The sequence below is a fragment of the Triplophysa dalaica genome, chromosome 24 (genome assembly GCF_015846415.1).
Source record: "Triplophysa dalaica isolate WHDGS20190420 chromosome 24, ASM1584641v1, whole genome shotgun sequence".
NCBI lineage: Eukaryota > Metazoa > Chordata > Actinopteri > Cypriniformes > Nemacheilidae > Triplophysa > Triplophysa dalaica.
In genome coordinates, this window is record NC_079565.1 from 9,602,965 (window position 1) to 9,627,612 (window position 24,648).

Below are 24,648 nucleotides of genomic sequence, written 5' to 3' on the forward strand. Positions count from 1 at the left end.
TGCAGTGAACAATCAACAGAAAACTTTTATTAAAAGTTAAGTCAAATGCCCTCTATCACATCAAATACTGAAAAAAAGTCAGAGTTAAGAGACAGTTTGACGCTAATACCTCAAGTTCGGACAGGGAACACAAGGGATCTGCGGACAAAACAAATACATATAAGACGACAAGAGAAAGATAACGGAGCCCTTCATTCAACTGGAGAACATTTAGATATGATTGTCGTCATGCTCCAGTTCGATAAGCATACTTAAAGAGGTTGAAATGGCAAAGCTGTTGTTACGAGGACACAAAGGTGGGGAACATAATCTAATTCATGCACTCGATGGATAAAGATTGCATAGCTGTAAAAAACACTTGTTTACGGTAATGCCAGTGCTGTGCTTGTAGCCCTCTCTCACTCTCTGGTTTGTCCTCCATCCATTCCTGGATAAACAATGTCCTGTGATCTCCTGCATCCCAAACACGAGTCATTCGAAGTTGTGTCCGATGTGCCACAGACTGAGAAGAACATTTGTAGAAGCCCATATAAGCGATTTTATGCTCCGTAGTTTTAATCCAAAAGCGGGTCGAACCTGGAAAAGGCCTCGCCGTTCCGCCACATCCTCTCTCTGAGAAAGTGTCAGGATTTCTGAACCAACGTTTAAAGTTTTCCACTGGTGATAAAACAGCCATGCATTTGACGGTAATCCAATCAAGTGTGCTTCCGGTTTCAACAACGCAAGGAAAACAATTGTAGATAGGCTATAAATCCTTTAATGTGGATCCATCTATTCAGTTTGTGGTTATCGACCTCGCCGACAGTATCTTCCATTTAGATTCGTATATGGAAGGTGCTGTGATAGAAAAAGAGGATACGTGAATTAGATTTGAAATATAAGCACATATATTTGTTTAAGAAATATTGTGACATCTAGTGGTGAGGTTGCGAATTGCAACCAACGGCTCACTCCACCCCTTCCTTTCGAAGCACTACAGTAGATGACACAGAACTAAGATGTCGTCACGATTTGCTTCTTTGCCGAAGGACATAACATATTTACGAAATGCGCTCTGTAGAGCAGTTTGTCCATTTAGGGCTACTGTAGAAACAACATGGTGAATTCCATGTAAGGGGACCCGCGGCGTATGTAGATAGAAATGACTAATTCTAAGGTAAAAAAAAACATGACACTTCATTATTAAGGTCGTTGTACGTCTATGAAGACATAGTTATGTATATTATAATGGATTTTTTGTCAATAGATCCAAGGATAGGTTTTATAGCCTCAACCCTACTGGAGTCGTTGTGGAGTCTCGCTGAACTGTCTCAGCATGAGAATGAAAACCAAGCATAAAGATATATTAAAAAGTGTTCGAAAAGAAGGAGCAGATGGCTTTTGATGGCATTTAGATCATAAAATCAGAAGTGATGTTAACATTAAACTTCTATGAATCTATCAGCGGAATAGCAGAAAGAATTTGGTTCATCGAGTTCATCTTGTCACAGATCTTCGAACATCAGACGTTTACCACCTGTGCATGTTTCACTCGAGGAAAGTGCCGCATCATTCTCCAAAAAACGAAGTTTTACCCTACTTTAATCTCCTTTCAATTAATGTGTACGACATTCGATCAATATGCAGCGGTACAGCGGATAAATCTTTCAGAGAACAACAGATTAAAACAAGTTGAAACAAGATTAAAAACAACATAAAAACTGTTTCTTGTAGCGCTCACAATTTATAAATTACATTTATCCTTAAAGCCCATAATGAATGTGCCTGTGAGCTCTGATTTACAGCTACAACATCTTCTTAATGTGCTCGAATGCTGAGTCACAGGTTTGGTCTTTCAGGCAGTGATGGGAAAGCAATCAAGGCACGATTCAATTTAATGTTTGTGTAATATCAAGTCCACTACTGCTACCCATATTTAGTGTTTTAGTGTCATACATTTGTCAAACTTCAATCAATTTCTGTTGAAGTACTACCTTTATTTTATCAGTGGACCTATAAACAGCTGTGAAGTTACAGCCAATCACATTCGCTTTCCCAACTCCTGCCAAAAAGTGAACCTCAAACGACCATTTACAATAATGCGACCGCAAAACTGAACTCAGATCAGCATTCATTAAAAAAACAAATCGCTTTACTACAGCGACCCAATATTCTAACCTTAAAAAGTCAGGAGCCCTGGAAATCATGTTCTCAAAGTCAGCGAAGGAGAGTTTGTTATCTCCATCCAGGTCGGCCTCCTCGATGGCCTTCTCACACACCAGAACAACCTCCTCTGGTGTCAACTCCTCCTTTGTTAGCCTGTTTAAAGTTTTTTCTAAGTCCTCCTTGCAGATGTAATTATCCACATTAAAGTCTAAAAAACAAGAGAGTTGACAACAAAAACTTGTTACGAGTTTACTGTCCTGTTTATGAAAGTTGCTTATAAATGTTTATTATTAACTGTAAGGCCGTAGTTTGTGATAGACAGATTGTAAAACTTTGTTTATATTATTTGATTTTTGTGGACAGGACGTGAGGCAATGAAAAATGACTGTTACCGTATATTTTGAAAGCGTAAATGGCCTTTAGTTCTCTGGGGGCCATTTCGCTGAGAACCGAAAACATGTCCACAAAATCATTGAAGCTGAGGTTCCCCTGGCCGTCCTCGGAGAACGATTCCACAATCCGATTTCTGAAAGGGTTCTCCTGGAAAACAGAAATAGATTGTTTTAGAATATATAAAGTAACACACCCAGAAATTGTAGCTGGTACGTTGGGGCCCACAACAATTTACAGTTTGTGAAATCGGAATTCTTTTAATATAAAGATTTTTTTTAAATAGATTGAAAAAGATTATTGAGTCACCAACAAACAGTAAAGAAAAATGTCATATAATATCCTAAATTAAATAAAAAAAATAGAAAATACATAAAAAATAAAGATACATAAAAATAGCATTATTTAGTGTACAAAGAATTTGCACTAATTTAGTATTTGAATATGGTAGTGGTAAATATTCCACATGGTACTTTTGTATGCAAACCATTGGTGAAACCTGGTGGCTGTACACAAGCATGCATGCCGCAGATTTGGTTTTGCTGAGCGAGTCATGTCGAAAATGAAGAAAGGCTGACTACCCAAACTCACGCCCATATATTTCTTACTGCCTCTGGCCTAAAATAATTGTTATGCCCTACAACAGCTGACTCGACAGCTCTAGAAACAGTACTGTTGCATGAACAAAGCAATAAAGGGGCAAGCCTGAGATTTCAGATCTGTTTGAAAAAAGTCACTAAAACAAATGTTTTATATATAAAGACAATTTGAGTGTTTGCACAAACAAAAACCTATGTATGCTATGATGCTATTGTGTTGTTAGTTACAATAATGCCTTCTATTCTACAACTCTACTCAACTCAATATTCAATTCAGTATTCTATTCCAGGGGTATTCAATTAAAGTTTCAAGAGGTCCGGTCTTTATATTTTCTTCCAAACGGAGGTCCGGACAATATGTTTTTTGAAAATAAATAAATATGTAATCAATTTAGCCAAGTTGGATATACTGTATATTAAAAGATATGATCTTTTATCAGGCCATTTATTTTATATTTGTATATCCACATTAGGCTTGAAATTAATGTTTTTCAATGTTTTAACATTTACCTGCTCTGCGTGTCTTCAGTACTTTTATTAAAACAAGCATTTGTTTGCTGCTCTTCATGCAGTGTGTATTTGGCGGCAGAGAAGCAACGCGACCGAGCAGAAAGGGATAAAATAAAGTTTGTTTGGCGCTAGATAAAGATATTAGAGGATATAGCGGCAAAATATCAATAACATAAATGTTCCTGAGAGCGTGTGTGATGGGATTCTCCGTTGTGAAGAGGCACGGCTCAATTTAGGCTAAACAACTTTAATAGTCAAAAGTTTTAAATGGTTTATTAGGCCATGTCTCGGGGTCCGGATGGAAAGAAGCAAAGGTCCAGATCCGGACCGCGGTACGCCAATTGAAGAGGATTGTTCCATCCTATTCTACTCTATTCTATATTCTACTCTTTTCTGTTCTGTTCTCTTTTGTTCTATTCCATTTCATATTCTATTAAATTTCATATTCCATTACATTCCATATTCAATTCTGTTCCGTTTTGTTCCGTTTCATTTACTATTCTGTTCTGTTCCATATTCTATTCTATTCCATTCCATTCATTATTCTATTAAAATCTGTTCTTTTCTTTTCTGTTCCATATTCTATTTTGTCCTATATAGTTGATTCTTGTAAAAGGACAAGATACTGAGGTGTCATTATTGGCAGGTCTAAACAGGTAAACAGGCCTCTGGTAGTCTGAGGCGCTGTGAATTACTTCACTTTTGCACATAAAGGCTAATTATCAGACAGGCTTGGGGGGGAAGTAGACGGAGATTTATGTTTATGAAGGTTGAGAGGACATTTGAAAACTGGAAGCTGTCATGGCCTCATCAATCCCAACATGACTGCTCTCCATCAGCACCATCCACCTCTGAGAGGGGGGTTTATAGCTCCTCTGCCCATGTGAAGTCTTTAGGAATGGAGAAATGATATCTCTGGCACCCAAGCGTAACAATGCTCATCTTGAAACTGTAACATCAAACAAATTCAGGCTGGATAAGGGTTGGCTTACAATTATTGGGGAAAGGTGAGATCGGATCTGCGATATGGCCATGATGATAGATACGGAGATTCTTTTACAGAGAAGTGTCAGAGATATGTTGCGATGACATCACAATAAATATTGTGGAACAGAGATGTATAGGCATAAATGGCCTGCAGAAATATACTTGATAAAGACATTTGATGAATCATCTAAAACAGCTTTGCCGTGACCAGATGAGAAATGGAACTAATAAACTGCTTCCTCTATGTAGTGACATCATTATGACTTTAATGGTAGCATAATATACCAACTAATACCCTCATTGGATTAATGCTCTCTTTGGATAGCCACAGCACCCATTAAAAACCAATTCCGACCTATAAAAACAAGTGCCTATTATATTTGATATCAAACTACAAGTGTAGTGAGAGTCACTGCACAAGCATTCTGTTGTTTTAACAGGGACAGGAAATATTTCTGCACCTCTGTTCATTTTGTTATGAATATATATAGTATCAACATCAGCAAACTGCACAAAATGATCTATGCTTAAAAGAACATGCAACCTTGGCCATACTTTACATGTGTAGATCATTTCTTTCACGCCTTCTGTTTTAACTTTCAGCTATGTCTACCAGTATACTTATCTATAAATTACTTACAGACAAACAGTTGAAAGAATTAACAGCAAGTGTATTAAATAAAGCTAATATATAGTGTAAAGACTAAAATATATAGCTCAAACAGTGACGCACGGCTCTAACAATGTTGACATCAGATTCCCAAGGAATGCATAAACTAGAAAGAGAAAATATATATTTTGAATGCAAGTTGATTTGTTTTAAAGTATCTGGCAAATGCATAAAATAATATGTAATTGTATTGTGAGGTGAAGTTTTTATATTCAAATATGATTGTATTGTTCCCCTCTAACTTGCTTGGGGATTAAAAGTATGCAACACAATAAATGATGAAATGGCAATGTCTCATGGGGCGTTAACTTTCATAAGCATAGTGATATAATAATATGTCTTGCCCCCATTGGTTGTGCCATATCATATAATCCCCCATTAAAAACCCATTTTGCTCTATAAAAACTTTTTCGCTCTATTATATTTGATATCAAACTAAAAGTGCAGTGAAGGTCATTGCACAAGCATCCTGTTGCTTTAACAAGAAAGAGAATGTAAAAAACGAAAATAATAAGGTAAAGCATTACCTTTAGTTCTGGCATGTTGACTATGAGAGCTAAAGGGACTTTAACATCGGGGTCGTTGGTGTAGTCCATGGGAACCAAATGTGGAGCCAGCTCGTGGTATCGTCCATGCAAACTGCAATGCAGAGAAATGCAGATGTGTTAACTGCGGTTGCTCTCGACACGTCCTTTCAATCAGACCTCATTCATTTTATTCACAACTTATGAAAAATGAGAGTACAACAAAAAGGACCATTTGAAATGTAAAAAAGTAGACCAATCTCTGTGTGAATGTGAATCGGCTTATTTACTAAGAAAAAGGAAACAAGACAGCATGAGGCTCGACTGTTAGAACTTATTTAATAAGAAAATACAGCAAAACAGACAACTTGTTTATTGTTTTATTTGCTAATGCAAAACAAACAACAAAACAGGATGTGACAAAAGAAAACAGGTTGTTGCAATAAAGAAACAAAACCAAACCGGGCAACCCAATTTTTCTTTTTATTATGCAAAACAAAATAAAAAACATCAAAAGGCAACAACACAAAACAGGAAATCTTACATATAAAAAAGAAAATATAACAAAGCTGACAAGGCATTTATTGATTATTAGTTTGTTAATGCACGAAGCAAAACACAAACAAACAAAAAACCTGACAAACAATTTATTGTTTATTTGTTTTTTAATACAAATTATTACAGTACACCGCCAGTGTTTTACACTTTAGCTGATAAGACAGAGAAAAACTGAGACTCTCAAAAATTGAAACCACCAACCACTCGGTATTAAGGGAAGTAGTGCTGCTAGCTATAACCATGCAGATTTCACAATGCCATTTTGTCTATCTGTTCTGCACCGAGAGAGCTGGACTGTGTCCAGCCAGCGGTGAATTGATGACTCATTCTGAGCATGGCAACTAGACACAAGGAAGCGGACACTGTAACAGTGCAGCAAGAGAAAAAAAACACCCAGAGATGAGATAGCAGATGTTCAGTAAAATCCAGGGCTGTAGGGACACGGAAGAGGATGGGATGAAATGACAGTTTATGTGACTGTGAGAAGAAAGAAAGTAAGAAAGAAAGGTTGTCTCGTGTTTCTGCTGTTAGAGAGAAATCTCATGTTGCACCACAGGCATCCAATCAGGATGCAAGGAAATACAAGCCAATCCATAATGATTGCCGATAACCCTTCTCTAACCTTGTATAGCAGTGTAGAGGATTGCGCCAGTGTGCGCTGCAAACACGAGAAACAGAGTGTTTTATGTAGGTGATAAAGTATAAGACTCCATTAGGTTTGCCGGTGATTGTTCATTTTGTTTCCCGTGCTCCAGTGGACCTGTTATCAAAACCAATCTCAGTGTCATTGCAGTGGGACAATTCATCCACATTAATCAAAACGGTTTAGCGCGTCTTACATAAGAGCCGGAACCACTTACAGAACACCGGATGACAGCACGACATTATTGAAATGAAAAATAACATTACGGAGAGCCAGGTCGGGAGTAGGTGTTACAGTTGCTATGCAAATCAAGGCTCTAGATGTTTGAGAATCTTGAACCAAGATGGGCAGATATATCAAGTGGTGCTTGCTAAGGGAAAGCATTACGTCTTATTCTTTGAAATGAATTAAAAAAGAAAACACTAATGAGTATTTCCACTCATCTGTTGTAAAAAAGGTTATTAGAGTTAACTAAAACTATTCAAACAGTTTTGTTGATTACAAATGAATAAAATACAGGCCTGAATATTAACCTTTTTGAAAAATTTAAAATATATGAAAATTAGAAGTGAAAATAAAAACTAAACCAAAACTGAAATATAAATATAAATAAATCAACAGTATACTGTAGCGATATAAAAGCTAGACAAATAATAAAAGCACTGTAGTGTAAAAAATACACTACAATTAACATGAAAACCAAAAATTCCAAACATTAATAAAATTGCAATTAAACAAAAATAAAACTATAATAACTCTAGTTCAGAAAAACTTACTTTCTTAAACGTTCTTTTCCTACAAAAACATTAAATAAAATATAAGCAAACCAAATGACGACTTTTTCTGCTTTTCATACATTAATCTCATATGTGCCTCTCACAAAGTTTCAGAAGAGATCTTAATTTCCAAACACTAGGCTTCTTGAATATGCAAGTTATCAGGCAAATACTATTCAGATTAAGATATACTTTTACTGACTGTGAACAATTGCCTAATTTTTTATTTGACCAATGAAGACAAATAAATAAGAGACAAATATGAAACACAACATTATGAAAAATAGTCAATAAAATTGTATGGTTTGGATGGCAGCTTGAAAACCCTAGAAACACCTTCACAACATTGCAATAACGTTTAAACAAATAAACCAATTAACCATGGTTTAACAGCAGTAACCCTATTTTAACCATGATATACCTATAAAAATGATGGTAGTAAAAATCATCCAAAAGCACCCATCCTTTTCCATAAATGCAGTCTTATTCATTGCACATCTGGAACGCAACACAGCTTTCTATAAGCATCCTGATGCATTACAGCATGCGGCGTACGGGCTTTAGTGGGGTAATGGATGCAGAAAGTGACAAAGCGCTCTGGGGATGGAAGATAAAGGCCTTCATCGCATCATTGCAGAGCCAATAATGGCCATTAGAAACAAATGCATTAAACATGTTATAAACCCCTTTGCGTTGTGTGAAAGCCCTGTTAATACAAAAATGAATTTTCCTCCCCATTGCAAATCCAGTTTAGAGGGGCGACCGCTTGTCAGCACGCAGGTTATGTGTGTTAGTCAGGTCACTTGATATGCTTTCAAGCCAAGAAACATTCTGTTAAAAGCAAGCAGCTGTCTGAATGTGTGACACCCACGTGCAACAGAGAGGCTTATTCACTGTCACAGGAAAGTCCATGACCCGCGTTGAGTCACCAGGGGACTTTAAAGCAGTAGGATGGGTTTCATTATGATAACTAAGGCCTTTCATTACAGTTGCTCACAAACAAGCGATGGGATTTTGCCAAATTAAACAGGAAGGGTAATATAAACCAGGAACTGGCAACCCAAGTAACACAAGGTGCCAATTTTAATTTTTGTTGTTAATCACTGAAGTGGAATGCAGTGAATTAAAATTCAAAAGGTCCATCACACTGTAAGAAAGGTGTTCTTCCGTCTATAAAGCAAAAGTTATATCAACGGCATTTTTTGGATTTCCGCCTGAATTTGGCATTCCCAATTTTAAATGCAAACCATATCCGCATGCAGTGGCATGGATACAAAATTTGGTGTCATATTCCTCCAAATTTCATAAAACACTGCTGAAAGTGATAAAGGTTATTGTATGTGTTGTCAAGTCCTATGAAAAAGATATGGCGCTTTTTTCTTCCTACAGTCTGTTATTGAACGTCTATTTCTCTGAGTCTGAGGGGCCCAGAAACCACTAGACAATTGTTCTTGATTCCAACAGGTCTCAACCGATAAAGGAAAATGTTTTTTTTCTATCATGTGGTATTCAATTAATATTCTAAAGCAACTCAAGTGTCCTTTTTACATAACTTCCGCCTGTATTTGGCATACACAATATTAAACAGACCCCATAACTATATACAGTGGTATAAAAAATGTCATATATGTGTGTAATTTTACAGTAAACGTCTTAAAATTGCATGTAACAAGCGAAACTTGGTATTGAGTTTGCTCGTGGTGTTTTGGTCCGCCTCCCTGTTGCGCATTGCCATATCTCAGCCTCTAATTCGCCTACATAGGAGTCTAAGCTTCTGTTTAATATGTATCTCATGTGGATAGACAGAGGTTCAAATATTTTACTGAATTTTTAACTATCCAAGCTGTTGTCACGTTGCTGATGCAGCATGTTGATTTGAAGAGATGTTGACACGGAGATATTGGAAGCGCATATTTAAAACCACAAAAAAGGTAGAAATTTACTTATTTTGTAGAAAAAACCTTACAAAAAGATTATGTAGCATTTGGGGGGTAAGTGTACTGGTTGAATGCAGATATTAGCTTTGATATTCGATGGATGCGTTGTTTGTTTACAATATGTATATATATTACATATATCATTTGACTTGCATTCGATCTGTCTTATAAAAATCAATAAATCCAACTGGAGATCAATGTTCTGTAGAATAAGAGCTTTCATTTGATAAATAACTTGAATATGTTGGACATATTATGAGCGTTATGAAAAATGTTCATGATCATAAAAAAACATGATTTTAAAGGGACTTTGACATGGCCATATAACGAATTGCAGCCTAAATAAGATATTTTATGTACGATAAATGCCAAAATGGTGCACTTGAGACTCACATACGATAGTTACATGATACCACATATGATAGATAGAGTTAAAAAAATAAATTTATATGATTTACATTGAGAACCCATAGCGTCACAAACAATTGTGATGATCTGAAAAGGTCCTTTTAAAGACTTATCCTCAACTTTTAACTCCTGAAGTCTCTGAGCGACATCTATCTAATTCCAGAAATCATATGGCATTCTCAATTCAGTTCTACATAATGCACAAAAGGTTGCACTTTGCAGTGCAGCCGAGTCATGTGCCTTCATTACAATTTACTTGTGAGCAAACGGAACGCATATAAGAGATAATTTGGCACCCACACTTCACCATTTCTTAAGCTACTAAATCAAAATAACATTACGCTTCTTTGGCTCACACATAACACTTGCATGCCAATAATGACCAATTGGCACACCTGCGTACTTATCGACCTCAGACCTCACAGAAATACTGTGGCATACAGTAATAGGGAGTTTTGCCTGTACTGTATGAACTCTCTTTTTTCAAAGAAATGTCAAGCCTGTGTTATAGAAGAGCATCCACAAAAACGTCCATCACAGTCGCAATAAAATCTCATTTAACCGTCATCGCGTCCATAACCAAGAACTCAAACAGACATGCAGTAAATCCTCTCTACATAACGCAGCATAACGCCCCGAATCACACCCAACCATCCCTTAAAAGCTCACACACCTGGAAACGCATCATGAGGTGTAGCCGGCCGATCTGTCAAGCTTAATTCAATACACTGTAACGAATTGCTGTAAAAACTACAGCGTTATTTTACAGAAGCTGACTGTATTTTAAATAATACAGAATATTGCTGTAAAGTGCAAGGCATTGTGGGGTCACGTGACGGATTAACTCAAATGTACAGAATAATGCTGTAAATTTCAAATCTACAATGGCGGGATTATCTTCAACAGTCGAGATTGGTGAAGTGCGCAAAATGAGTGATTCACACCTGGGGTAAGTGATTTATTACGTTTATTTTCTCCATATTTGTTAACTATCATACTGGTAACATTATATAGAAGTATCTACAGTCGCGTTTCATATTGGTAACCCCGGATTCAACCTCCATCCGCGGGGACCGAAGGAGTCTTGCGCGGGGTTTCATCAGCGCCGTCGCGGTAAGATTTCAAACATTCTCCGTCGCTATAGCACCTGAGGACAGAAGTTGTTCACGTTATTTCGAGTTTTCGTACACAGCAGGTGCGAAGGCGGTATGTGACGAGCTACGGTTCATTGTATTAGTACATTGACGGTTGTTTGTTTAATATTGAACATCGCGCCCGCCGTAGACACGGTAAATGTTACATGCTTCGACTGTTGGGATTCACGGGAATTTACTATTGAATACCACACTCGGTCGTGATTATTTTGTGGTGTAATTCAAATTTGCAAATGCAGTTATCCGTTAAACCGAGCGCCCAAATTAAAACGAGTCACCAAAGCTTGAGGTAAATCGATGTTCACGGAGGATAGCCCGGTAAAGTGATTAATGTACGTAACCATAGATATTCAGTTTATGTAACGGAGGCCAGATGAGAGCTTGAGCAAAAGACGTTAGCGACACCCTTATCGTTAGAGCAGGACTGTCTCCCAAATAGGACCGTTGGATGGTGGGAGTGAGACAGCCCGTTACAAATAACAGTGTGACAATTTGTTGATCGTGACATCCCTTACATCCCTTAGAAATGGCTTACATTTCTGTATAAGTACGGTTTTAAGTGTAAGTTACTCTGTGTAATTTGCTTAGAGTTTGTTTGTAGAGTCACTTATACTTAAATGTAGTTTAAATGTGAAAAGCTTAAAGATAAAATTGTATTGTATCTATTAACTATTGTCACATGTATAATTGTTTGTTTTAGGACACACTTTGCCATGCAGGCCACTGGATGCTGACTACTGAAGGTTAGGTTGTGTGTGACGGTGCTCAGCACAGCTTCATGTCTGGCCTTGCCACTCTGATCATAGCATGTTAAATATTCAATCTTCAGTACCAGGATGGGGCAGCGTCTATCTTGGAGTCCACAGAAAGGTATTAGTTGAACCACTTCCTTACCTGCATTTTATAGATATGTTAATGTTATATACCTGTTTAGAACTTTAAAACAATATTTCTCAACGAGAGATGGATTTTTTTAGTGCAAATTATTTAGAAGTCTGCCCTATTTAACACTAGCAAGCTGATCATTTAATTCATGTGTTTTAATATAATATATTTTGTATATTTAATATATAACATTTTGTTTTTCCTGACTCTTTGTAGATATTAATCCAGAGAGTGGAACAAGAAGCGTCATCTAAAATGCCAGCATACAGAAGAAACAGGTTGCAGTGAAACCACATGTTGCCGCTCTTCTAAACACAATGATGAATTTTCAGTGAAATCGATGAAAAGTAAGAAGCACGTACGAACGCACATACACACACACACACACACACACACACACACACAGATCTCATCATTGTATTATTCTCTGTCTCTGACTGTATATGTTGTCCTCTGTTTTTCCTCTGAGTATAAATATCTAAAATTATTCTCTTTTTTCTTTTCCATAGTTCCAGCTACTTGTTGTGCTCTGATGGATCAAGATGTGGAACGTTTTACAGACTCACTTGGGCTTTGTTATGCGATATTGTTACATGATGGATATGTTGGTTAAGGTATTGTTTAAACATTCCTTGTTTAAAGAGCCATGTTGGCAACTATGAAGTTGTAACTGAATAAAAATATTTCATGTACAACAAGGTACAAAATTTGTCTGTAATTTATTTTTGTATCAATTAAAACATAAATAAACAGTGTAAATCCAGTATGCAAAACATACTGGATATACAGTGATTATGTATTTCTTCTAAATAAAGTAAATTAAAATCAAGCAATTGGCTGTAAAAAATACAGCATTATACTGTTTCTATTCAAAATTACAGTTTTTTTCCTGTATTATGTAATTACAGAAAATGGCTGTAAATTAAATTACAGAACTGTAGCTGTAGAATTTACAGTATCTGGCTGGCAACCCTGCTGCCAGTAGTTTACTGTAAATTTTACAGGATTTTTTTTACAGTGTATACTTATATTTATGAATGCATGAATGCTATGCCAACAACACTAAAATTCTAATCTTATTCAAATTCTTTAAAAAAAATGAAATAAACAAATCGAGCCATAATCTAGGAGGAAACTGTCATAGGAAGATACCTACAGAATTCCCAAAACAGACATGTGACAACAAACTAATACAAAATGTAACCCTTGACTCTGGAAACGTCCTGCCCATGAGTCAGAATGGGGGGGAAGTACACTATAGCTACAGCTCAGCCAATCAGAGCTCGCCGTTGAGCCCATGTATTACCGTAATTGGGTCGTTTGACTGCAACCCGACCCTGTGCCTCTTTCTCGTGTATCTGCATTTAATTTCTTAAAGTAGTCACTCGATCTTCAAACGGCAGCGACATTAACAGCATATCCTGAAACCTGAGAGCAATAACGCCAATCCAATTAGAAAAGAAAACAAGCTATTTGTTTAATTTATACCTTATGCATAAAGCGAACGGACAACAGGTCAAATAACAAACATAAACTCTGCATGGGACTGATAATGCTTGACTCTTGTTAGCATGCATAGAAATCAACGTAGGAGTGAAAGAGACCTGTTCGCAGCATGAGAACATTCAAGCATAGGAGCACGTATATTTTGAAATAGAAATGTAAATATTATATATATATTTTTAAATCAAGGAAAACACAAGTAGGACAAAAAGAGTGAAAAAGCATAGTAACAGGAGAAGTGGTTGGATTTTAGTAGCTATAACTAATGGCTGGCCTGTTGAGGCGGAGCTGTAAAATATAGCCGAGTCAATATCCGTGACTGAGCCTATTTGTGTTTACAGGACCACTGAAGCAAAAAGTAAGAACTCAAAGATAGTCTGGTTGCCAAACAACAGTCAGGGATTGCTCTGGAAAATCCCTTGTTGCTGTGGTGTGGAATGTTTTTTGTATAACATTAACATTATTTTATTTTATTTGTTTGCAACTTACATTTTAAAATAAGAGGGGTCTTGTTATAGGCAGCATTGTGTATCGAAAGTAAAACATGATATCATACAGTATCTTCTTATGTGCTTCTTAATATATTTCTTGTATGTTTAATGCTATTTAAGGTATTTAAGTTGTAAAATATATTTTGTTGTTGGTGTTGTCTTTTTCAACCAGTTTTGATCTTTTCCTGACCCCTGGATTTTTCATTTTAAAAAGCTGAAAGTAGCAGAAATGAGACATTCTCGATTACATATGCAGTCGACAAATGCGACCACCAGGGGACGCAGCCATTGAATTGAGATTCAGCTACTGATGAAGTGGTCATAACTGTGTTTTATTGCACAACTATTGACCAATCAGAACCAAGGACTGGAACTAATTATAAAATTCACCTAGGAAGGATTCACAAAGCAGAATATAATTGTATTTATTTTAAATGATCATTGAAAGTTTGATTTCTTGTGGTTTGACCCTTTTTAAGGTGAATAGAAAGTGTCGAAAACAGGGACGAAACCTTTTTCACATTCTCCTCACATACAAAGGGGAACATAAAATATTTCTGCTGGTTTGACCTCCCACTTGTAATTCAGAGTACAGTTATGTGGAACCTTGCCACAGTTTATGACCAATAATTCCATTACAGACAACATCAACGGCCCTGCTGACATAAACCCTGCCTCATAAACAACATGATTAGTCTGTTTACTAGTAAAGTTGAAAAATGTCACACCATTGGATTGATCCACACTTTAACAATAACTGAGTGCTTGCTGCAGAAGCTCTTATATAAAATGCATTTTAATCTACTAACTTACTCATGCTTGATTCAGTGGGTAACACTTTATTTTAAGGTCAAATTCTAGGTATTGATAAACCATTAACTATGACTTTTGCCTCAGTAAACTACTAATTTGTTGCTTATTAATAGTTGTTAGGTTTAGGTAGGATTAGGGAAGTAGAATATGAGCATGTTGAATAAGTACCAATAAACAGCCAATATGCTAAAAATAGGCATCTAATAAGCAACTAGTTAATAGTGAGAATTGGTCCCTATACTAAAGTGTTTCCCAATAACGTAATGACAAAACAATTATATTAACAGAAAATAATGTTATAAAAAAGATGTATAATTTATGCCAAATAAAAAAAATCTATATAAACCAATATTATAAAAATGAATTGCATTGTTGCTTAAAATGTTATGCATGAACAATTTTGCTAAACTTCCAAATGTTCTACTTTAATCTGAAATATTGTGAATGAATAATACATGAAAATAATAGCAAAAAACACAGATGCTGCGCGTCATTCTCGCAGTCTGTAATTCCTGAGGTGAAAAACGGCTACATGCAGAAAATCACAGCTTTGGAGAGCAGCCACATGGTCTAATTACATCTGGCAGAGAAATTGAGTGATAGCTTCCAGTTTTAGACCAGAGCTCGTGTTGATTAATCGTATGTACAAACATTGCTGATTGAAAGCTGTTTAGCACGGCCTGTGTTGGGACAACGTTACTGCTTTATATATGTAATGTAGTGATATGGCGGGCAGACACCAAGGGAATGCTTCTCAGAGACTGCTGGCCATTTCAGCGTTTGCAATAACACAATAAGCTTATAACCGAGGAGATGTCATGATAGCGGCCAGAGACAATTACACGCTCTGCTGCTTGCTGTATGGCCTGATACAAAAAGCAGGGAAGAAATCACATTCTTGCAGATAGAGCAAAGCTATAAATTTTGGTTGGATGGGATGTAATATCGCCCTCTTTACCAGGACAAATGCTTTTTGGCTACGAACAATGGTTTTAGGCTCAGAAGACTTGAGCATTTTCTGTTATTTTGGGGGTATTGGTGGTTAAATAGGATGTCATGTGCTATTGATCTGAGATGTATGGTGAGAAAGAGCTGTTTTTTAAACATTTCCAAACATAAAATAAGGCAAACAAATTGTTTTTTTTTATTATTATTTTTAAAGTGAGTGTCAGATTAGCTGTCAGGTACACCTTAAAACACATTTTTTTACAGATTTTCCATGCATTTTTAAAATATGCAAAATACGTAATTTTACATGAAAAAACTTTTTTTTTAAAGTGTACGATTTTGGTTCAACCCACATAAAGATAATGTAACCTGCAATTTCATGTTTCAAACAAAGATGGCGATAGAGAAGCCAAAACTTACAGACTGCAGCTTTTTTATCCACAATTGCCAAAAGCTACAAATATACATAAATTCCATCTAATGATGAACACTAACACATGGCTTTTAATCATTCTGATTGATCAGTTGCTACATTCATCAGCATTTGTCCCCTCAGAAGGAAGCTGACAATATAGGCAGCATACATAAGGCAGGTCACTATGTTTTGGAACAGGGTTGAGGTGTGGGACGGCTTGACTGCTCCTATATCCGCATAAAAAAGATGTCTTACATAAAAAGGACAAGTCTAATAAACTGAACGTTTAACAATGATAAAGTTGTCTTTATTAGACCTCCGGTCTGATGTAGGCAAGCATATGCATTTCAAATAAATGGTGTACGCCATGTGAATGGAATACTAATGCAGCCAGTGGACTGTACTGAATGAATGAGCATGGATGAATATCACTGGAGCTAAAATGCTGAGAGGGGAAAATGAGTTGTATGAATGGAGTGACAGGAGCGAAAGATATATAGGTTTTATAGACGTGGTTAGTGAGAGCCAGTGAAGTGGGACAGTGAGGGTGAGACAGAGGTGAGAGAACCGGTAGAACACACAGTACCGTAACAAAACCGCTGTAGCTGCAAAATAAAGCAATAAGCCCCAAGAAGCTTATTGCTTATTGCTTCACGTGGTGCCACAACGCTCTAAGCCATTATAAAATGCACTGTAACTGACTGCTTCGCGGGGCTTATTGCTTTTATAAAACGTTTATTCCATATGCGTAGCAAGGTTTCATAAAATAAAGTAAATAAAGTGATATTTAGGCTATGTAATGCCGTCAACCATTATAAATCGGGTATTTTATAACGGCTTAGAACTCTGCTCAACCAATCAGAATCAAGGACCAGAACCGACTGTTTTATAAGGCACGTTTAACAATAAAAAACTAATGTGTGTATATATTTTAAATAATGATAAGAGTCACAGGGTGATCTTTACAGTACTCACCGAAGGATTTCCTTGCGGGTAAAGAAAGTGCAATCCTAGAAAACAGAAAAGAGAAAATGAGCTTGATCAACTTTCGAGAAATTCATTAAATGGAGACAAGCAGCTCTGCCGTCTACTGCCAACATAGATGGACACCATCCCAAACTGAAGTGACTGATTTGGAACACAACCACTTGGAGTTCACAATTTCAGTGTTTAATGTAATGAAAGAATATTAATCTACATTTTTTTGGCTGGACTACATGCATTAAGGTCACTGCAAACCCCTTCTTTGGCTACTCCCAGACCTGTGAATCCTTTCTTTGCTGTTGGAGTGCCAATGCATTCATTAGCTCATGATTTATCTCTACTTTATGATGCTTACCTTGCTCGCCGCTGAACAACCGGCCAGCTTTCTGCTCAAAAAAATTATGATTCCTCCAAATCACTGGAGCCACACAGAAGAGCGTCTCGTGATTTACGCGCATTAGCCTTTGAGTGCTGTTAATTGCTCATTAATATGAAATATTGATGCTTGAATCTGTGATGTGAGGTAAGGCCTGAGCTACGAGATAGATGAGCCAATTGTATATTATTACTAGACAGAACATACCTAATATCTAATAAGGACATTACATGTTTGAAAAAATAAATGACTGCTTAGCCAAAATTGCGACTCACTTCTTATAATATAGCAACACCTTCTGTCTAGTTCGATATTATTACGATGGCTTTCAAACGAGTTATCACAATTATCACACCCAGAATAAAAGTCTGTGTACTGTGCAAAGTTGTTTTGTATTTATAAAACATACACAAACATGCATATATTTCCGAAAAATATTAAATATGCAAATAATAAACATTTAAATTAAATGATTGGTAAATATAAATAAATACATGTAAATATCTCCTAAATTTACATGCACTGTTTGTTTATAAATACAAAATTTATATGCACAGTACACAGACATATTATGTCAACAACACTTTTATTCTAGATGCGATTAATCGCTCTGGTGTAAAAAGCAAAGGTCTTTATATGAATATATAAAATGAAAAAATAACTTCGCTCGATGTTATTGGCAAGACACAAAAATAACTGAAGCCAAGACTGAATTTTTGGATGAATACAAATGTAGATTTCAACATGGTTTTCACACAAGGTTTCAAAAAATATTGTGTTATACAGTGCAAGAGCTGTATGGAACATGTTAAGGGAGCTTTTATTGCTGAGTTGACATTATAGAAATAGGCATTATATGAAATTTGTGTGTTTCAGTGAATAAAAAAACTTAAAGGGTGGGTCCAACCATCCCAACCCCCGGACTCTTTTCAGTCACTATTAAACACTGTATGGTATTGCACAGAAGGTGAGTTTCCTAACAATGTGCAATATTTCATATCAAAATGGGCAATATATATAATGTGCAATTTTTATCCATATATTTAACATTGTATATAGTACCATATTTATATTTACAAATGTACACACTCATCAAGACTGTGAACTTTACCTTCATATGTTTGGCTACGTTATATTGTTTATATTTTTTATTCTTTACACTGTTTGTTGCCATGTTTGACTGCACTGAAATGGAGTTGAATGTACATGCGTACAGTGACAATAAAGACATTCTATTCTATTCTATTCTGAAGGGGTGGCTAACAACATGAGGGTGAGTAAATCTACATTAATAGAAGATGGATAAAATAATAAAAAAGTTACTTTAACAAAAACAAAGCAATATAAAAACTGGCTTTAAAATGATTACAAAGGAAGCTTTTTCTTTGATATGCATGACATGGTGAAATGATTTGATAACACTTGGCTGTTCTGAGGAACTGATCTTTCAGCCAAATGGCCAAGCTCCACTGATCCAGGTACTACAACCCAGTGATTAAAGAGCACAACAAGTCCCATTGTTGCCAACCGTCATTGATCTGTACAATGCACTTTGATCATTGACAGATGGGAAATGCACATGGATATCTGACTCCATGAACGAATGCCATTACGTTTTACAGAATTTTTCTGCAGGTGTCAATGTGTCCTCATACTGCTATATTAACAAAACAGAATAAGCGTTCGCTAGTAAAAGCAACCAGAAAATCCTACAGCCGACTAACCAGAAGTAGATATCTGGGTATCTTAGTAGCCTATTAATATTTAAGCTTCTTAGAGTACAGCTTTGTGTAACATGCTAAGAAGATGTTTCGCCAAAGCATGACAGACTAATGTTACAGAAGACAAAAGCAAGATCTTCTCACATACACACAGGGAGGATTAGCGCTTTAGAACATAATGATCAGATGTCCTCGCAGATATGCCTCAATGGTCAGACCCTCAGCATCACAAAAGGAGCAAGTATTACTGATCGTGAAATCTGCATTATAGGAAACATTACAGAATCCGTTCAGTGTTATAAGAAATAAAATTGCATTTTTCTTTTATAGTTTACATGCAGTGGGCGAATTGGTTTTGAGAAAATCTATACAAGATGCACAGAATAGGGATTAAGCACATATACGTCGGTCGAATGTATGCTTAAAACTGTCTATAGCATTTATTTACAGACAAAAGGGCATCCCACAATCTGAGTACTGTAAAAGAAAAAAATTAATCGTATATGACGCAGAAAAAGAACTGATATTCTGTTTTATCATTTTTTTCTACAGTCTTTTTGGTTATCAATATTTTTCTTTCCTTGAAACAAATGTTTTTCGTAATGTACAATCTATTTAAATGCCTTCTCTTTTGCATCCACATATGTGATGGGATAACATAAACCAATCATATTTTAAACCAATCATATTTGTAAAGAATGAAAAAAAAGGAAACAACATTGCATTTAACGCAAGACTTGACGTTGTCTATTCATCAGTTCAACTGTAAATGTAGCATAAGTGTCTGTAAGCGATGAAAAAACAAAGTCTCTTACCTGATAGGCATCTAGCTGTTCATCAGTAAATATCGTTTGCTTATTACCCATCTTAATCGAGTAATTTTCCTATCGTAAAGATGCATCACATTGGAAGTTCGTGGCGTCTTCTCTGTTCTATGCATTTATGTTCACGGTTTGGTCAGTCGAGAAAATTGGGACCAGGCATGAAATTTCAGTCCGTCTCGAAGTAACCGACGCCTGCTGAAGGTAAAGGCGACACTCTCCATGAATACTTTATCAGCTGAAGAAACGCTATACTTTCTGATGCGTAACGTTTCCTCGAGGACGGATCCTGGCACGCGCAATAAAATCGTATTGTCGGATTAAGCACCGACCGCTGTCCGCACTCACTATGACAGTATTCTCAATGAAAACGAGTCTTCAACTAACTAACTTACGCGTTTACACCACTAGAGGGCGTGATTGACTACACAGCGTTAGATCGACAGGTTATGTCGTCATTATTGATGGTGATTTTGTTTTATTTAGGAAACATATACTTTTTGGTGTTTTGGAAAATCGAAAAGTCTACCATACTAGCAATTGTATTTATATAATGAATCTGATCCTTCTGTGGCAACATTTTATAAAGGGGATGTAAACCTTCTGGAAGAAAACCCTGTTTTATTTCCTTTTAAAAAAGAAATTGAACTTTCGATCGATTCAATTTTTTCTCTGAACAAAAGGCTAAAATCTTTGAAATTGTCTAATATGTTTGATATTTTATTGTGAGCTCCCCCTAGCGTTTATATTATAAAATGGATAAACGAAAAATTCTTCTTATAATATAGCAACACCTTCTGTCTAGTTCGATATTATTACGATGGACTTCAAACGAGTTATCACAATTATCACATCCAGAATAAAAGTCTGTGTACTGTGCAAAGTTGTTTTGTATTTATAAAACATACACAAACATGCATATATTTTCGAAAAATATTAAATATGCAAATAATAAACGTTTAAATTAAATGATTGGTAAATATAAATAAATACATGTAAATATCTCCTAAATTTACGTGCACTGTTTGTTTATAAATACAAAATTTATATGCACACTACACAGACATATTATGTCAACAACACTTTTATTCTAGATGCGATTTATCGCTCTGGTGTAAAAAGCAAAGGTCTTTTTCAAATGTTTTTTAGGAAACATATACGTTTTGGTGTTTTGGAAAATCAAAATGTCTACCATACTAGCAATTGTACTTATATAATAAATCTGATCCTTCTGTGGCAACATTTTATAAAGGGGATGTAAACCTTCTGGAAGAAAACCCTGTTTTATTTCCTTTATTGTTTTATTGTTTAAAAAAGAAATTGAACTTTCGATCGATTCAATTTTTTCTCTGAACGAAAGGCTAAAATCTTTGAAATTGTCTAATATGTTTGATATTTTATTGTGAGCTCCCCCTAGCGTTTATATTATAAAATGGATAAACGAAAAATTCATTTGTTATACACTAAAATGATTTAATTGTGGATTATTTGTATTCATCGTTTTGTTTATAGTAGCCCTATACAATATTCGTATTAGTAGATGTAATACTAATATCAAATATCAACAATCAGATATTTGCCAATACAAATGTCCCTATTGTGGTATGTTTTTGGACATTTAATGATGTTGAATTGTTTCCTTTAAAATTTCACCATTAAGATCCAAAAATGACCAGTAGAAACCCACTGAGACCATATAGTCTTCATTAAAACGAATACAATTCCTCTCAAGTCACATTATAACCTTTAGCATTTTATGATGGTTTGCTTTTTTCAGGGTTTCCTAAAAACAAAACATTGCAATTTTAACAAAAGCTACCGCCATAATGTTAAAAGATTTTCAAGATTGTTTCCAAGTCCGCGTGTCACTTGCTACAACGTAAACGAATAACTTCTGCCTGCGTTCAATGCCACACGCATTCCCGTGCCGTATCCATGACAATATCCAAGTAACCAATGCAAACACAGGAAGGAAAACTTCCGACTGTTCCGAACTTTACATAATTATTATTTTTGCGTCAACTGAGCTCTTGAATATAAAGATAAACCATACAAACAACATGGCTTCAAAAAAATCTACGCATTAAAAGCATCAGTACAGGGCAGGGCAGGCATTGCAGTAACGCAATAGCTGCAGCGCTAACCGTCACACCTGCTCAGATCTGCCTGTGCTTCTTGCTTATCACGCATGCACAGGATATTATTTATAAACAAAACATAAGTCTCATGCTGTAAACACCGATAGACTTCATGATTTGAGGCACAATGGACTCCAAGAGGGAAAAGGACAACGGTGAGTTACTCGCAAATAGATGTTTTATAAGCGTTAGCGCGTGCTAGCAGCGGTAGCTGTCCACACAGTGTGGTGCTGAATCACAAAATACTTACTATGAAATATATTAGTACGTTTATACAATATATTTACTATGTTAGATGTTAAATTAAATGCAGAACTGGGCTATTATTTCTGTTTAACCAGCATGAGGTTCCCTGTAGTGCATTTGTCGCTTGTTGCTCCCCATGTGTGCTGAATTCACTGTAATTTAAGCATCTGCGTTGGGTTCAGCTTTTAAACCAACTGCTGCTTTGTGTGCCGAGTGTGTGTAAGTACTTAGCAGTAGTTTAGGGACATAATTGTGTCCTTAAGTTAGACCTACAATAGAGTAGACTCCAAGGTAAACGATTCATAAATAATCGAGTGATGTTTTTTTGTATATTGTAATGCAAAAGGAAATGTTTTCTTTTAAGAATTGAATTAGAATAGGGCTGCAGTAATCATAAATTACCAGGTACGTCTGTTATCACAGCAGAAAACAAGTATATACCTGGTTAGGGTGAGTAGTAACATTGAATAGTTGCCAGGCATTAACCCAGAAAACCAGCAGCTGGCTTAATCTCACATTTAACAGATAAAGAACACATCACAGGGGATTCAATATGAATCTTATCTTAATATGGAGTTATATTTATCTATCCAGTACTGTGGATAGACCAGACTTAAATGGTTTAGTAATGTGCATGCACTGTGTTGTTTAAAATAATCACACATTTCTCTTCATCTTCCAGTAACTGAATGTGCAAAAATCACCAACGTGCTTCTGAAGTCCCGTACGGGGGAGTTCGATTTGGAATCTATTTTGTTTCTTAAACTGAGGAATTTAGGTAAACTGACATCAATTAAGGAGACCTCTTATAAAAGATGTACATCAAAAAGCAAAATACTTTTTTATATTTCAGGAATATATGACCTTGGATGTATAGGGGAGTGTTTAAACCTAGAGAGGCTGGACCTCTCTTGCAATAACATCACAAATTTGGGTCCTCTTTCACCCTTGCGAAGGCTTCTCGTTCTTAATTTATCAGCCAACAGGATCTCTAATTTAGGTAAACGGTTATAAAAATGACAATTGACCAGTTTTTCATGCGATCTGTTGATTCCGGTGAAGTAATTTTTTTATTTCTCAGATTCTCTTTCTAGCTGTGAAAGTTTGCAGAGTCTTAATTTGGCGGGTAATGTTATACCGAGGTAAACATCTTTTTTAATCATAAGAGCTCATAAATAAAGTATACAGTGATAAATAGATTGCTTATGTCATATCTGTTGCATTGCATCCACAGTATTGATAATCTCCACGCACTCAAGTCTTTACGGAGACTGGAGAGCGTTAGATTAAAGGACAACACTTATAATTACTCCAATCCAGGTAAGCGTTTATTTCTAGGTCAGTTTAATACTTACTCAAATATTTTGAAACTGTAAGGCATTTCCTTTAATTCACTTGTTGGTTTTGTTGTAGTCTGCAAGAATTCTTCATACCGGAGCCTTTTTCTTGAAATGTTCCCAAACATCAAAGTTTTAGATGGTGAGTTTTTTTATTAAATTTTCCGATTTACGTGCAACTTGCTTAAGGAATTAAGTTTATTTTGTGTGTTTTCTATGGGTGACCCAATGAAAATTGTCAAAGAAATTAAACAGATAATGTTTTACTGTGCCACTTCAGGTGAAAGGGTTGTGGGACGAGGAAGTGACTTATATCAACTATGTAAAGATATTGATGACACAATTAAAGGTATGTATTTTTGTGCTTTTTTTCAAACACTGACCGTCTTTGTTTTTATATTTTTATATTAATTAGAAGACAAAAAAAAATTTGTAACCAATTTTCTATTTTGGTTTTAGCTGGCTTGTTTAAAAATGGTCAAATTCCTGACGTACCGGACTGCAAACCTTGGGTGGATGATGGTTTTTGGGATATAAAAAGATCGAACAATGCCATTGTTGATGAAGCCTATAAACAATTCAGTGGTATGGATCAAAATCACAGATTTTAATGTAATATTACAGCTAATCCCACACTTCTATATAGCGAAATAGTACTATATAGCACTT

The 24,648-nt window shown here is 35.9% G+C and overlaps 2 protein-coding genes and 1 long non-coding RNA gene across 4 annotated transcripts in view; 2 read left to right on the top strand and 1 right to left on the bottom strand.

Annotated features, from left to right (window-relative positions):
- Positions 1-24,648, bottom strand: part of cib2 (calcium and integrin binding family member 2) — a 26,943-nt gene continuing 2,295 nt past the window's right edge. Inside the window, exons 1-6 of one of the 2 annotated variants that reach the window (XM_056739912.1) lie at positions 20,253-20,691; positions 17,332-17,366; positions 5,829-5,940; positions 2,538-2,685; positions 2,158-2,353; positions 1-837 (exon numbers count right to left, since the gene is read on the bottom strand). In XM_056739912.1, the coding sequence (XP_056595890.1) occupies positions 816-837; positions 2,158-2,353; positions 2,538-2,685; positions 5,829-5,940; positions 17,332-17,366; positions 20,253-20,303 (564 nt within the window). In that variant the 5' untranslated portion in view covers positions 20,304-20,691 and the 3' untranslated portion in view covers positions 1-815. Of the gene's footprint in view, positions 838-2,157; positions 2,354-2,537; positions 2,686-5,828; positions 5,941-17,331; positions 17,367-20,252; positions 20,692-24,648 lie in introns of those variants that run through there. The other variant, XM_056739913.1, reaches the window with a different exon arrangement.
- LOC130414166 (uncharacterized) lies at positions 10,864-12,828 on the top strand. Its single transcript, XR_008905583.1, has 4 exons — positions 10,864-11,096; positions 12,002-12,171; positions 12,403-12,533; positions 12,696-12,828. It is a non-coding gene; the product is annotated as an uncharacterized LOC130414166 (long non-coding RNA).
- The window catches only part of lrrc61 (leucine rich repeat containing 61), a 3,931-nt gene continuing 1,514 nt past the window's right edge, over positions 22,232-24,648 (top strand). The window contains exons 1-8 of the mRNA XM_056739911.1: positions 22,232-22,551; positions 23,325-23,420; positions 23,496-23,642; positions 23,724-23,784; positions 23,877-23,962; positions 24,056-24,121; positions 24,260-24,328; positions 24,439-24,564. Coding sequence (XP_056595889.1) covers positions 22,524-22,551; positions 23,325-23,420; positions 23,496-23,642; positions 23,724-23,784; positions 23,877-23,962; positions 24,056-24,121; positions 24,260-24,328; positions 24,439-24,564 — 679 coding nt within the window. The 5' untranslated portion in view covers positions 22,232-22,523. The remainder of the gene's footprint in view (positions 22,552-23,324; positions 23,421-23,495; positions 23,643-23,723; positions 23,785-23,876; positions 23,963-24,055; positions 24,122-24,259; positions 24,329-24,438; positions 24,565-24,648) is intronic.